General features: G+C 42.2%; 5 protein-coding genes across 5 annotated transcripts; 2 read left to right on the top strand and 3 right to left on the bottom strand.

Annotated features, from left to right (window-relative positions):
• Positions 1-1,813: 1,813 nt before the first annotated feature.
• Positions 1,814-2,051, bottom strand: EAF01_004021 (uncharacterized protein; the record flags this gene model as incomplete). Its single annotated transcript, XM_038912275.1, has 2 exons — positions 1,814-1,936; positions 1,977-2,051. The coding sequence occupies 2 exons, from the start codon at positions 2,049-2,051 to the stop codon at positions 1,814-1,816; spliced, it is 198 nt and encodes a 65-aa protein (XP_038771959.1).
• A 1,675-nt stretch (positions 2,052-3,726) lies between these two features.
• Positions 3,727-6,102, top strand: EAF01_004020 (translation elongation factor EF-1 alpha). The gene is made up of 6 exons (XM_038912274.1): positions 3,727-3,845; positions 3,948-4,004; positions 4,104-4,171; positions 4,246-4,304; positions 4,585-4,723; positions 4,779-6,102. The coding sequence occupies exons 2-6, from the start codon at positions 4,000-4,002 to the stop codon at positions 5,888-5,890; spliced, it is 1,383 nt and encodes a 460-aa protein (XP_038771958.1). The 5' UTR covers positions 3,727-3,845; positions 3,948-3,999; the 3' UTR covers positions 5,891-6,102.
• A 2,945-nt stretch (positions 6,103-9,047) lies between these two features.
• On the top strand, positions 9,048-9,918 carry EAF01_004019 (uncharacterized protein; the record flags this gene model as incomplete). The annotated part of the gene is made up of 2 exons (XM_038912273.1): positions 9,048-9,437; positions 9,712-9,918. The coding sequence occupies 2 exons, from the start codon at positions 9,048-9,050 to the stop codon at positions 9,916-9,918; spliced, it is 597 nt and encodes a 198-aa protein (XP_038771957.1).
• Positions 9,919-9,996: 78 nt separating this feature from the next.
• EAF01_004018 (uncharacterized protein) lies at positions 9,997-11,817 on the bottom strand. The gene is made up of 2 exons (XM_038912272.1): positions 11,444-11,817; positions 9,997-11,347 (listed from the first exon to the last, which is right to left on the bottom strand). The coding sequence occupies exons 1-2, from the start codon at positions 11,714-11,716 to the stop codon at positions 10,379-10,381; spliced, it is 1,242 nt and encodes a 413-aa protein (XP_038771956.1). The 5' UTR covers positions 11,717-11,817; the 3' UTR covers positions 9,997-10,378.
• Positions 11,818-12,586: 769 nt separating this feature from the next.
• Positions 12,587-14,023, bottom strand: EAF01_004017 (uncharacterized protein; the record flags this gene model as incomplete). Its single annotated transcript, XM_038912271.1, has 1 exon — positions 12,587-14,023. One exon carries the CDS (start codon positions 14,021-14,023, stop codon positions 12,587-12,589), a length of 1,437 nt encoding a protein of 478 aa, XP_038771955.1.
• Positions 14,024-14,660: the final 637 nt, after the last annotated feature.

Raw genomic sequence — 14,660 nt, 5'->3', positions numbered from 1 at the left:
GAGGTGCTCTATATATTCCATACCTAAGTATCCTATGGTAAGATTATTTGTTGATAAATTGGAAAATTGGATTGGAGTGGAGATTTGACTACTTCGTGCTCGGCGCTTGTTTTTTAGGAGACTACCAACTGGGTGCTCTGAGATGAATAGTTTAGGAGTATATAGGTACTGGTATTGGGAGGTGCAGAATAGGTTTTGCTAGTAAATACAAGTGAAAAATGGTTGTCCTTGTTTCGACGGGATTGCGATTGAATAGCTGCTCAGTGGAGTGAGTATACTTGTCTTCTGATTCTGTCATGTATTGTTCTGAAGTTCAGGAACTCCGTGGCGATTGGAAACTCCTAAGTTGCGGGCCGGCGATCAATGTGTTGTAACCCAGGCCTGAACGTCATTCGTGATTTGATATACGAAAGACTATGGATACAGTTCTGTCATTCACGGCCATGAAACTTATTCGGCTCAATCCATACCTAAACATGCTCCGTTGTAGTATTCCTCATGCAGTCCCAAAACCTAGCAAAGGAGCTGTCTGAATCACATCGACACATAGTATTGTGTAGGTCAAACCGTATACCATTGAAACCCTTTTTAGACCCATCACAATGTGATTCCTCATATATGAGAGCATAGCGAAACCCCCAAAATCGTGCTTCCTTTTTCTCCTTCGCAAGCCTAATCCTCAGCGATTCTCAGGCTTGAAACCCTGAATTAGACATGCAATAAAATATTTGAGCTCAAGGACCGGTGCGACTGTGGCACGTGGAGTGAAGGTTGATGGATAGGTAGAGTGATGGGTGAAGAGCGGAGACAAGACTGAATCGATGAGTTGGGAAACGAAGACTAGTGAGGCTAGCATAAAGAAGTAAAGAAATCACTTAGCTTAGGTACTTGAGCGATATTTTATATATCAGCAAGCTAACTAGATATCTCAAGACATTACCTTTTTCTTTTCAGTCGCTAGACTTAGTCCTAGCTACTGTTGCTCCTGTTGCTGCAGCAGCTGCTTCACCGAAGGCAAGCTATGAGAACCACAATCCTCTCTTCTTCCAAATGCAGACTAAGAAGTTAATGAGCTAGGATGAAAAAATCCAGATATTCACTCGGCAATCCGTAGAAGTAAGGACGAGAGTCGATCACAGTTCGTTTTTAGAGTAATAAAAACCTGATATATCAATGCCGTGTTTGAGACTGTGCTCAGTGTGATGTATGTGGAATTCGCACATTCCCAGATCTTACTGCACCAGAATATGGGCGATCCGTTCTCCCTATTGCCACCTACATTGTTTAATCTATTCTCCCCAACTGCGGGATATGCTTGCTAGTGCAAGAGCTCATACTCTGTGTTTTGTTGATCTGAAAATGTAGTTTCGGATTGAGGTCGACATCGTGAGCTCTGCTTTGTGCCAATAGAGTTGCCATCCGGAGACTTGAGGATCTTTCGAAGTGGACTCATTTTTTGCTGCCCACTCGTTCCAAGCCTGGTTGTGTTCGCAGCTGTCGGAAAATCGCCTCGAAATCGTGAATTCGTGTTCTTTTCAAGAATATGTATATGTCGATCCACTACTTGTTAATTCCTCTAAAACCATGATATCTATATTTGGAAAAGGTAAGTTATCAGACTCATCTGCCGGCTCTTCCTGATATCGCATGCACTGCCAACCTCAAGCCCGACACGATATTGAGTTCCTCGTATTTTCAACTGTCGACCCGCTCTAGGTTGGGTATATCCGTGCGCTCGAATTAGCTGAGTTGGCTCATCTGAAGCTCGTTGTGGATTCAGTGTATCCGGAGCGTCGAGGGTAAAATCGAAAGCTCAGCCCATAAGAATTCCATCATTGAATAACCATCTGCGAACTTGAGCATCTCCCAAGCCTTGCGCCTTCCCACATGTCGATTGTTTCAAAATTCCATTTGTCGAAAGATCATCTGTCGAGTGCTGTGGAAATTTGTGCATCTGCAGTCACAAATTTACTTACGTTGACCCGATTCAAAGCCGCAATGTCGAGTTTGCAGACTCGTGATAAATACAGGCAAGTTCGAGCTCTACTCATATGTGTTGAAACTGTGAGCCCTCCATCGGGCGGATCTATCAAGGTTGTGTATTTCGAACCTATCCAACAGGTGTCAAGGTTGTAGCTTCAGTTTCGTCCAAGTAACATGTAAATCCGTTGAATTACTGTCTGCCTGCTCATCCAAATATTGAGTACCCCTAGCCTTAGACTCTCTCACCTATCGACTCACTCAGGAGTATTTATGTCGAGACACATGAATCGTGAGGGAATCATCATCAGACTCGATCTGCCGAGGACTTTCAAGGGCATTGGCTTCCCACCTTTGATCCCATCTGCAAAAAGGAATGTTCCGCCCACCTGAGCAAAAGGGTTGCGTGGAGGGATTCAGTTCGTTTACATCCATTAATAATAAAACATCGAATTGCCGTCGTTCAGCTCATCCTAAAACTGGGTATCTTTCCAGCCTCGAGTTTTCTTCCCCCGTTCTTTTCGTAGATGTATTGTGATAACAATTGGGGAGGTTGAGGGGTAGGTAATTTGACTCATGCCCCACCACCAACCAGCAATTTTTGTTCGTTTCATCTTGCGTCGAGCTTGCTGTGAGATAATGCAGCATCCAATGCATACCTTTGAAGAATGAATAAACTTACCGTCAACTTGACTGCGTTTGCGTGATACTCGAGTTCCCAACATGATTCAGACCGTTCATCTAAAGACAAATGAAACATCCATAACCATATTAAGGATGGATGGAATATGTAGTTCCATTGAATAATCTGACGCCAGACTCGTCGTGCAGGAAATGTCAAGAGATATAAAATTGATTGGGAATAAGTGGGGGTGAATGAATACTTTTTTTCTTTCTTTTCGAAACTCACATCATAATCTACAGTTTCGATTCCCATTTATCCACTGATATTCCATACTTCTCCTCACGTACCATGAAAATTTGCAAGAGAATGGATGCAGGTGATGCAACGATAACCCACTTGTCGTGAGAACACGGTGACACTTCATCAAATAGATCAAATCTTGAAGCCGTGAAGACCGCTCTTGCATCCAGTTGCATGATATCAAGATTGCCCCTCACTAAATTTGGTTGCCCCTCCACCAAAGATGTCAAAATGAATGAAAATTTGAGTCAAGGATTCTATCAAGATAGGAATTCACTAACCGCTTGTAAAGATCGTTGCCGCCAGATAATCCACACAGATTTCAATGATTCCACTTGGCTGCATGAAGTGTCAAAATTGAGTCGAAACGATTGGTTTTCATATAATCAAGATAAAACCTAATGTACTCGAGCGACGAAATGGTCTTGTAACATGTAAGCCTGAGCCATCCTGGGAGCCCAATGATCTTAATCGCCACATTTACCTCATTGCCTTTTTGCCAAACTTTCATTTTGTGGCCCGTTTGTGAATCTTTTTTTCACTTTTTTCTGCTGGGAAACTTTCTATTTGACTTTCATGGTTGATTTTTTTTTTGGATGATTTTCATGAGCTATCCATAGTACAGGACCTAGTCATACAGTAGTGATCCAGTAGTAATCCAGTAGTAATCCAGTAGATATAAATGAAAAGAGTGAATTTAGTAGATTAAAACCAATCCACTTTCAATATTCACCGAACCAGTCATACCGCCGCAAAGGACTGAAGATGGTGCTTTTTGGTTAGAGTCACATGATCATACCCCACTCACTAGCGTTCAAATTTGATCGCTTAGCCTACCGCACACTTGAACTTTTTTTTTATAAACCCCGCCATCCTCTCGCAACTCTTCTTCTTCCTTCTTCGTCGCACATACCTGGATTCAAGTAATCATATCTGTGCAGTAAGTTTAAATTCTTTCCATCTCTTCTTCTTCTTCTTCTCTTCTTCTTCTTTCATCAACCTTCTTGAAGATCGATCAACTAATATCATCTTCTTTCAATAGATTCAATTTAAGAAGACAAAACTTCCACAAATAACCATACAAATCTTTCAAAATGGGGTAAGTCTTACGATCCATCAAAGTTTTCCATCGGGATTATGCCTTATCCTTCGATCTACATCTTCATGAACTCTTTACTGATCTATTTCCTCTTTGCAGAAAGGAAAAGATACATATCAACGTCGTTGTCATCGGACACGTCGACTCCGGAAAGTCCACCACCACCGGTAAGCAACCCCGCTCGCAGACCTGCGAACCCGATCTTTGTATTCTTACGATCAATAACTTACATTGCACACAGGTCACTTGATTTACAAGTGCGGAGGAATTGACAAGCGTACCATCGAGAAGTTCGAGAAGGTGAGCATTCTTTCCCTTCTCTTTCTGCACATTCTTTGTTCGTGTACAGGTTGGGCATTGAGCACCCAACCTTACCGCACTGTGCCCCTCGGTGGGGTAAAGATTTTTTCCCTGTACTACTTGCAGAATTTTATTTGTGCGCTCGGACTTTTTTTGTCGAGCACAATAAAATTATCTGCGAGTAGTAGCACTTTGCAGTACATCGAACAAATTATGTCATCTTTGGACAACACCAATGTCTACAACATGCTGCTTCAACAGTCACTAATAACCATCATAGGAAGCTGCCGAACTCGGAAAGGGTTCCTTCAAGTACGCATGGGTTTTGGACAAGCTCAAGGCTGAGCGTGAACGTGGTATCACCATCGACATTGCTCTCTGGAAGTTCGAGACTCCCAAGTACTATGTTACCGTCATTGGTAAGTTGTCTACTGCTTCGCCTTGTATCTTTCAATTGTCTAACATCAATTCCAGATGCCCCTGGTCATCGTGATTTCATCAAGAACATGATTACTGGTACTTCTCAAGCTGATTGCGCTGTTCTCATCATTGCCGCTGGTACTGGTGAGTTCGAGGCTGGTATCTCCAAGGATGGCCAAACTCGTGAGCACGCTCTTCTTGCCTACACCCTTGGTGTTAAGCAACTCATTGTTGCCATCAACAAGATGGACACCACCAAGTGGTCCGAGGATCGTTACCAAGAAATTATCAAGGAGACCTCCAACTTCATCAAGAAGGTCGGATACAACCCAAAGACCGTTCCTTTCGTTCCTATCTCCGGTTTCAACGGTGATAACATGATCGACAACTCCACCAACTGCCCATGGTACAAGGGTTGGGAGAAGGAAGCCAAGGGAGGAGCCAAGTCCACCGGAAAGACTCTCCTCGAGGCCATCGATGCTATCGACCCACCTTCCCGCCCAACTGACAAGCCTCTCCGTCTCCCACTCCAAGATGTTTACAAGATTGGTGGTATTGGAACGGTGCCAGTCGGTCGTGTTGAGACCGGTATCATCAAGGCCGGTATGGTCGTTACCTTCGCCCCAGCTGGTGTCACCACTGAAGTCAAGTCCGTCGAGATGCACCACGAACAACTCGTTGAGGGTGTTCCAGGTGACAACGTCGGTTTCAACGTCAAGAACGTTTCCGTTAAGGAAATTAGACGTGGTAACGTTGCTGGTGACTCCAAGCAAGACCCACCTAAGGGTGCTGAGTCCTTCAATGCTCAAGTCATTGTCCTCAACCACCCTGGTCAAGTTGGTGCTGGTTACGCTCCAGTTTTGGATTGCCACACTGCCCACATTGCTTGCAAGTTCTCTGAGCTCCTCCAAAAGATTGATCGTCGTACCGGTAAATCCATTGAAGATTCTCCAAAATTCATCAAGTCTGGTGATGCTGCTATTGTCAAGATGGTTCCATCCAAGCCTATGTGTGTTGAGGCCTTCACTGAGTACCCACCACTTGGTCGTTTCGCCGTCCGTGACATGAGACAGACCGTCGCCGTAGGAGTAATTAAGTCCGTCGAGAAGCAAGAAAAGGCCGGTAAGGTTACCAAGGCCGCCGTCAAGGCTGGTGCTAAGAAATAAATGCAATAATGGAATGAAACAAAAAATTTCACCATGTTTGCTTTATTTCGGGTTCACGATGATTTATGGCTAGGATGCAAAACACCATTTCCTTTTACCTCCTCGGTTTACGATAAGATGATTGGGTTTGGGTTTGCGCGTAATGGTTTGACTCTTCCACGTTCTGGTACCATACATAGAACATAGTCGTCTAGAATGCACTTCAAAAGTAATTTGTCATTGTCCCTTGTCTTGTGATGTGATGTGATGCTCATGTCAATGTTAATTCGGCCCTGATGCCATTACTTTTGCCCATTCACCATATCAACAGTAACGACGAGATAAAGAGAGATGAAATAAAGAAACAGGGCAACGAGTGAATAGCTCCAGTCAATTTTTTCTCTAGTCGCCAAGCGATCATGGTGACAACAACCGTGTGTCAAGTTCTGAGAGGTGGTGCCTTGGAATGCCTACCGCCTAAGCCTACCCAATATTGGCAATAGGCTTCACATAATCTTTTATTCCTATCTCGAGTTCTGTTAATGAAACGTTGAAAATACCTGGATCATTTAGTAGTTACCTGGTCTCTATTGAATCAGCACATTGCTATTATGTTACTTCACCTCCAGCGAGTATATGTTTGTACTGCTATACCAAACGGCTATTATCATGAGGGTCGGACTATAGGGTGAGAATATTCAAGGAAATCCTCGTATGGAAGAAAGTTATCTCGTTGTTTTCGATGGTATGATCTTTTCATTCCACTTCGAACATATACTCGAGGAGATAAGTTCAAGGATGTATGTGTACAGTACTGTAGGAAATCGGATAGTGAGGTGGTGAGATGGTGAGATGGTGAGGTAGTGTGTATATTGTTGATTTCGAGTCGCGAGGTTCAATCTTTACTTGTATCGCGGACATCGTGGAGGGGAAGATGGGGGGGTCGAAGAGCTAGGGCCTAGATGACCTCGCGTGGCGAGGTTATTTGTAAGTTCGAGTTTTAAGTTTCTTTTGGATTTGATATTTATAATGCATGGTGTTTTCTTTGCGTTGCTCACGATCTTCGAGGAATAATTTTGTGGTTGGAGCACCAGTGGTCATAGGATACTCAAGAGGAAAAGCACAATTTCATATTACAAAGAGCTATTTTGAAAATTCGATTGAAATTCAAAATTTCAATTAATCTCTTTGAAAATCAAATATATATATAAATCTCAAATATAAATACTCTATAATATTTTGAAATTGAATTTAAAAAATTAATATTAATATTCTTATAGAAGAATATATAATTTTTTATTAAAAATTTTAATAAGAAAATATATTATTTGTCTTTTCAGTTTAAATTTTTTTTTTGAGATAAATTATTAAAAGAATATTTTTCAATATTTGAAAAGTACATTTTTGTATTTTGATTAATATTAAATTGTTTTTCAAACTTTGATTGAATTTTGAAGTTAATAGATTTGAATGTGAAATTGTACTTTTGTTTTATGTTGTCCCGTGAGTCTATGCACCCACTGGTGGAGGGAGAGCTGGGGATGACCTCGCCGGGCAAGGTTAGATGTTCTTTGCGACAGTTTGGGATTTTTAATCTTACTTGGAATTAGGTATTCATAAGAATGTTTCCTTTATGTTGCTCCAAATCTTTTAAAAATAATTCTAAGGTCGGAGATCGGGTGATGAAGACCTCGCCCGGCGAGGTTGTCTGTGTTCTTAGAGATAGTTAGGAGTTTGATATTTCTAATAATGTTTTCTTTAATGCTGTTCTAAATAATTTGAGAAATGTCCTCGGAAAATCTCTCAAGTCGGGGATTTTGGTGATGAGCTTGTTGGGCGAGGTTATGTTTTCTTCGCGACTGTTTGGGATATGGGGCGGAGGAGGCTGTTGAAGTTGCTGGTAGGTAGGTGCTTTTTTGTTTGCTGGTGTTGGCGCTGGTGCCGGTTTGGAGATTTGGAAGGGTGAGAAGGGAGTAGGGATGGGTTGGGTGGTGGTGGGATGACTGTTGTCAGTGGGTGCTTGGAGGGGTTTTATGTTAGTATATTTGGATTTATGAGAGGGGGTTTCTGGGTCTTTGACTCCTTGACTCTTTGCAAGAGATGAAATCTGGTGCTTTGGGGATTTCGTAATAGAAGGGAAGGGGAATCATTTGGAGTTGATTTGGAGCGTGGAGGTAGAAGGTGGAGTGAGGTCTATGGTTTGGACTCTGGAGGTGGAATTTGATGTGGGTCGGCTTTGATGATTATTGTTTTGGATAATGAGTATTGTCAAAGAATATTCTTTACTTAAATCAGACATCTTGTAATAAGGCAGCGGGCGTTGAGACTCCAACTACACCTGCGGACTTTGACACAAAGGACGCTCCCCAATCTCAGCATAAGAATCATGTCGCATGTCTTGGAGTTGAGACTTGATTCAGCCTTACATCTTGGATTTCTTTTTATATTCATAATGAATAACATTTTGTTTCAAAAGTTTCTTTCGTATTGAAAATAATGTATCATACTATTATCGCAAAAGTTTCAACATAAGCAGTGCCATTGTCATTGTACGTGTTGTTTCTGGGACATTGATGTATTCCGAAGGAAGAATTGTTCGGTCTATATAACCCGCTCTGCGGCTTGGTTTTTGCCAGATTCCCAAGATATCTCTATTCGAATTCAGGATCTTAGGGATCTCCAATAAATATCGACTTCATATAATCTACATCCTCAATATACTACTCATTCAGTCAACCGAAAGTCCAAACTTCACATTTATCATCTCCTATTCTGAAGCATAGGACTCCTACTTCGTCATAGTAGCTCTCAAATAAACCATGTCAAGTAACCTTCACCCAGTGGATATAAAACCCGTAGTCGTCAAGGACATCCGTGCTGGATGTATTTTATGGCTTCCACCTCTCGAGCACACCTCCAAGTTCACTTGCGAGCAACACTCGCGTCTCTGTCAATCCAATTGTCAATTAAACAACGGAGGATACAATCATCCCATACTAGTAACCGGCATAAAATATTACGGAAAGGCACTTAAAGTTACCTTTATCACAGTAATAATTCTCAACATGGCAGCTTCCTATTGAATACTCGCTAACTCAGAATGGATGACGAGTACACCTATGAGTAACGATGGCTAGTCTCACTACCACCCATTGGACATGATTTCAAGAATAACTTCATGTCCGAAGCTCGATCGAGATATTGGTTAAGAGGAGGGAGATTGATAAACAAACTTACTTACTTAAGTTTGTTCCACACATACACAAAATTCATCACACAGGACCAACCATATTTCGGCATCTTTGGGAAGAATGGAAATACAAAGACTAGTGATCATTGTTTGGATGGAGCGTCAATGGCAAGATTGCGAAATAGACTGTCAATACCACCTGCTCTTCCATGGCCTTATACGTCAGAGCACCCAGATCCAGTAAGAGCCGAAGTATCGATGTCAATCGAAGACACGAGTGCTAGCCACAGCGAATCGCAAGCTGTAATTGATGAAGATTTTCGAAGATCTAGCTCCAACTCAGATAAAACTCACAGCCCCGAGCAGACTCAATTACCGGTAAATACCCATCAAGATTTTATATATTACCCGCAGCCCCCCTTCCGAAACCTGTCTTCGCATCAGCCAGATTTCAAGGGATATTTGATGGCAAGTCATATTTCCAGTAAGTTCTCCATTCTCAAAGCTCATTAATACTCGAAAATAGAAGTCAAACTAATTTGAGTTAGATGATATCTCATGGCATATTGCAAATATGCGCCAACAGCTCATAGCGCTTTGTGATACGTTTCGTGTATTTGATTCTCTTAATGCTATGCAGTTCCGTAGGTAGACGCGAGCGGAGATTATTACTAATGGTTTGGCGCATAGTGGTGGAAATGTGTCTGTGGTGCTCAAAGCTCCGAATCCTTCTGGTCCGAGTTTCTTTAGGCTAATCTTGCCGGGCGAGGTCATCTGCAATTCCTTGAATCGAAGCAAGCGCAAATTAGATGCTATGAGTTTCATTCTACAGGTTCTTTCTGGGAAGTTATATAACTGAAACTGGCGTCTAGAAGTTTTGTTGTCTGTATGGGATTGGATGAGATGGGGTGCGAATGATGTTTTCATGTGAAGTTGTAGCTGCAGTGAGCTGGGAGTTTGTTAGAAGTCTATCTAGTGGATGAAAAAAATTCTTATGTACGAGTATGAAAACCAAACATAATATATAACATACTCAAAACAAATGACGCGCCCAAAATTGAATCCATGTGCAATGTTACATGCCATATTACGCTATACAATACTCATTATACTTCGAACTATCCAATATGTAGCTATTCATACCCCTTCACGACTTGGATTCGCTAAAGAAAATAGTTCCAATAAATATTCAAACCCAAACTCCCCAAATACATATACCCCTCAAAATTCCTCGCTAAATCAATTGCTTCTTTCCAAATTTCAATCCATCGTCACATTTGTTCCAACAGTCTCATATTCTCTGACCTCTTATTCAGAAATTACTTCCCATACAACCACCAAACAAATCCTCCCAATCCCAAAAATGCAACCACAAGCTGCACAAACAAACCACCCTCATATCTCTCCCCTTCTCCTCCATTCCCATTCCCATTCCCATTCCCGCTCCTACCACCATATCTTCCACCCTCCAAATCATGAGTCCGAGAATTACTATTGCGTATCCTTGCATCCCAATGCGAACGATCATATCTTTCGACTGACGGAAGCGCAACGTGGTGCGTTGGACGTGAGGGACAGGATGGAACATTAGTATGATATTGTTGATGTCCTGTTTGCAAAGGTGGGGAAGGCGATGGAGAGGGCGGAAGATGGGAGGGAATTGGATATGATTGCTGGAGGAGAGATTGGCGTTCGTTCGCGAGACTCGTTGCACGGCTATAGGTGTACCATCCTGGTGATGGGGTGGTGGGAACCGTGTGTGTTTGTAGAGTTGTTTGCGGAAGATGGGGGAAATCTGTAGATGGGATTGGTTCGGATAGTCTTCTCTGATCCAGAGATCGTCCGGTGCCTTCGGAGCTTTGCTGCGAAGCCATTATGTTCCCTCTGATTTCCTCCCATGGATCTCTGAATGTAACTCTCGGTCCCTTCTGTTCCCTTCTCCTCTCGGCATTCGCGTTTCCTTCATTCCCCTTCATAACAACAGTATCTATCCATTCCACTCTATCCTTATCCATATCGAATACCCCAATCAAATCCAAATAACTCTTTTCACAAAGTCTCTTATCAAAAGCTCTGGATTCTGGGTGAAAACCATAGGCACGGAGTGTTGAGAAGGGGATTGGGTGAATATGTTCAGTGACGATGAAGGATGGTTGTTTCAATTTCTTTCCTGCTTCGAGATAGAGTTTCATTTGGGAATCAGTATCTGGGGTTTCTGGATCTTGAGGGGTTTGAGATATGGCGATGCGGGTTTTCTGGTTGTATTTTTGACGGGGTTTGGATGTCATCTAGCGGTGATGATATATTGTTAGTTTCTCCTCGACATTCACCATTGGTTCCTCCCCAACAACAACTTTGAACATATGAAAAAGGAGATTCTCTACCATAGCAACAGAACAAATATCTCCCTCATGCTCCAAAATCACAACCGGATGATTATACCCCTCATCATCCAAGCATCTCCCATTACAACAACTTTTCCCACGCTTACAAACTAAACCACCATCGCATTCCAATTTCGACGGAAGCCATACTATACAACCGACACAAATATCATTTTTCTTCAAACTTGGACGAATACCAACCCCAGAATGTGTTTCGTGGGGTGGACTACGTCGGGAAATGCGGGTTGCATGACGACTACGTGTGCGAGGCATTCAATTAATTATAGAAGCTCAGAATTTCGACTTAAATATGGAGACAAGGATAAAAACAAAACGATAACAAAAACAGAAGAAACACAATACGATATATCAACAAGAAAGGAAGCAAGTGACGCATCTCCCCATTTATCCCTCCCCGCCCCTGTACCACCTGTGCGCCCAGCTGTGCGACATCGACAAGCTGCACTGCCTATTCAGCGCTGAACGTGGGGGATTCGTGGCCAATGAAGTTTTGTTTGTGAGTAATGAATGGATGGGATTTGATGATGGTCGGTTTCTGTGCCACAGTGACCTTTTGGGAGACCTTTGTGTTTGGCTTTTTGTTAGGCTGATTTTGGGAAGGGCTGATGGGGTGGCAGGTTTGTGAGGGGGTGAAACGTGATAGGTATGGGGTTTGGCGATGTGGTTGTATTTGGAGATGGTTTTGAGGCTGAGAGGTTGGTGAAAAGTTTCTATGGCATTGGCAGGTTAATTGTTGCGATGTTTTTCTGGGTAAGGTTGGGGAGTTTCGAGGGTAAATCGATTTTCGCGATGAGATTGAATTATTAACGTGAAGAATACCCAACACCAGTATGTTTTCGTCAACTCTATGATGATACATGTGTGAGAACGAAGGAGTTTAGATTGCTGTGATGTTGTATCTAAATTACAGACGCAACTGCCAAACTATGAATCGAGATAATATTGCCTCCGTCGGTGGGAATTTTTAAGGCTGACACATGCTTGCTTTTCATCTAAATTACTTTGCATCTTCATCATCTGTATTGATTCCTGTAGTGATAAGTTATAAATCCTTATGCTTCTTCTGCTTCTTCTGCCAGTCTATCAACTATTTCGTCGTCTTTTTCATCCCGTCATAAACCTTCAGTCCTGTATGTCGCTATCATATATTATGTCTTGTCCATCACACCATTCCTTTTCAATATCGATAGAAGAATCACCTCCAACACCAACCTTGACACCTGTGAAGACCATATCCTCCTTCCAAGTCTTGTAAAGATCGCCCCCGAAGGTACCGATCAATGTTGTACCTAAGGGTTCGCCGAACATAATCGAACAAAGATACTGACCTGGGACAGGCTCGCTATCTGCTTTGTATTCACCGCGCCATCGATAATTCCATGTTGGATTTTGGAGAGAAGGCTTCTCTGTGGCAGGAAATAAGAAGATTTCCGGTGTAGATTTGCACAAAAGGCGTTTGGCACTGGGCCTTGTAAATCCCATATCGTTATAATTGCCATCTTTCTTCTCTTTCTCGGCCTTCTTGAAAGTGATCTTTCCTCGCTTGACATTCGGATGAGCTAGTCTAGCCGACTTCATCTCAGTAGTTGGATACTGCTGTTCAAACCGCAATAGACCCGATACCCCACCGAAATCAAACTCACCAAACATTTCGCATTTATCATCAGATTTTTTAATATAAATCTTAAGTGTGAGAGGAGTGGACCATCTCCTTTCCATTTCCAAGCACGATATATGCCAATCTCCAGTTACATCCCAGGTTTTGTCGTCTGATGCGCGGATCACATCATGATGGGCTTCGCTAATAATTTCTCGAGCATTGTTGATAGCTTCTCGGGCCTTTTTAATAGCTTTGCCTCGGATCTGATGTATCATTTGAAGTCGATTATTGACAGCAGATCTAGTTCTGCCTATTGCTATATGGATGAGTGAGCAAAGGTCTCTTTGTGATGGTGGTTCGTCGAATTTTGAAACTTCCAAGGATTCATATATGAGACCGAGTGATAGAGCAGCCTTTCGAATCTCGGCTACTGATGATGTGTCAGTTGTCATGAAAACAGTATATTCTCGTTTAGAATCCAAAACTATCGGGAACCTTTCTCTCAAGAACTTTTCTAGGTTCTGGCGAGCTTTCTCAAGATCGTCTAATTCGTTATTCCATTTTTTCTCCTCTCTGACCTCTGCTTTCCGTTTCTCATCCTCCAATTCTTCTCTCATTGCAATATATCGTGTCTGGTAATAATCCCGCATTTGCATTTCCAATGCAACCAGTTTTGGCACCATTGGCTTATGTCCATCTTTTTGCAGCCTATCTATCATTTCATAGATTATTCCGGTTCTTTTAAGGCCTCTAAATAGACATTGAGCTTTCCAAAAGGACTCTGACCGCGTTCCACCCCCATCAGCAGATGGAAATCGTGTTTCGAGGTTAGAATCAAAGGTATGGCTGCTTGATTTCATCCCGTAACCATCGTAGATTAACTTATTGTTGCCAAACTTTCTTTCTATTGGAAGTATTTTCCTCCTGATGGAGGAATCTAATGGGTCGATATCGCTCATGATAATTCAGCTATATCGGAGGAAGTGAGGTTAGAAAACAAATATTAGACCAAATAGAAAGATGAGTATATTGATCGAGGAACGAAACATACGTTTTCTTTCCGAGCTGAGCGTTATAGAGCTGATTGTGTTGATTGCAACTATCAAGTACTCTTATAAAGGATCCCGAAGTGGTTGCGTGAAATACGAGTTGTTTGATGGCACATATATCTCATTGATACGGCTGGGATGGCCAGTAGATGACCATACAGTAGTTCTAAAAGGCTAGGATACTGAAGCCAATTGATGAGGAAAAGAGACATGATTCGAGTTACTCGATATATAGATAGAAAACAATATCAAATGTACACGGAACATGCCCTGAAGTAAGTTGATAGGTTACCACCGGGTCTTTACGTGTATCCCTAGCCCTCAAAGTTGAGGATTTGTGAGTCGAGGTCTGAGGCATTCTATAATTACTATTGTGATGAAATACCCTGTCTAGTTACGGGAAATTGCTGTGTTATATTTCAGCGACAAGGAACTTGGTGGCAGCTGAGAGGCTGTATTAGATCTATTTAGAGTTGTAATGGATGGATGGCATGAGTAAAATAGGTAGAGATACCTCGACGTCTGGCTTGACATCATGTCAGGGATT

Source organism: Botrytis porri, assembly GCF_014898465.1.
Source record: "Botrytis porri strain MUCL 3234 chromosome Unknown BPOR_005, whole genome shotgun sequence".
NCBI lineage: Eukaryota > Fungi > Ascomycota > Leotiomycetes > Helotiales > Sclerotiniaceae > Botrytis > Botrytis porri.
Note: the sequence above shows the minus strand (reverse complement) of the source record. Positions and strands in the feature narration are given on the sequence as shown.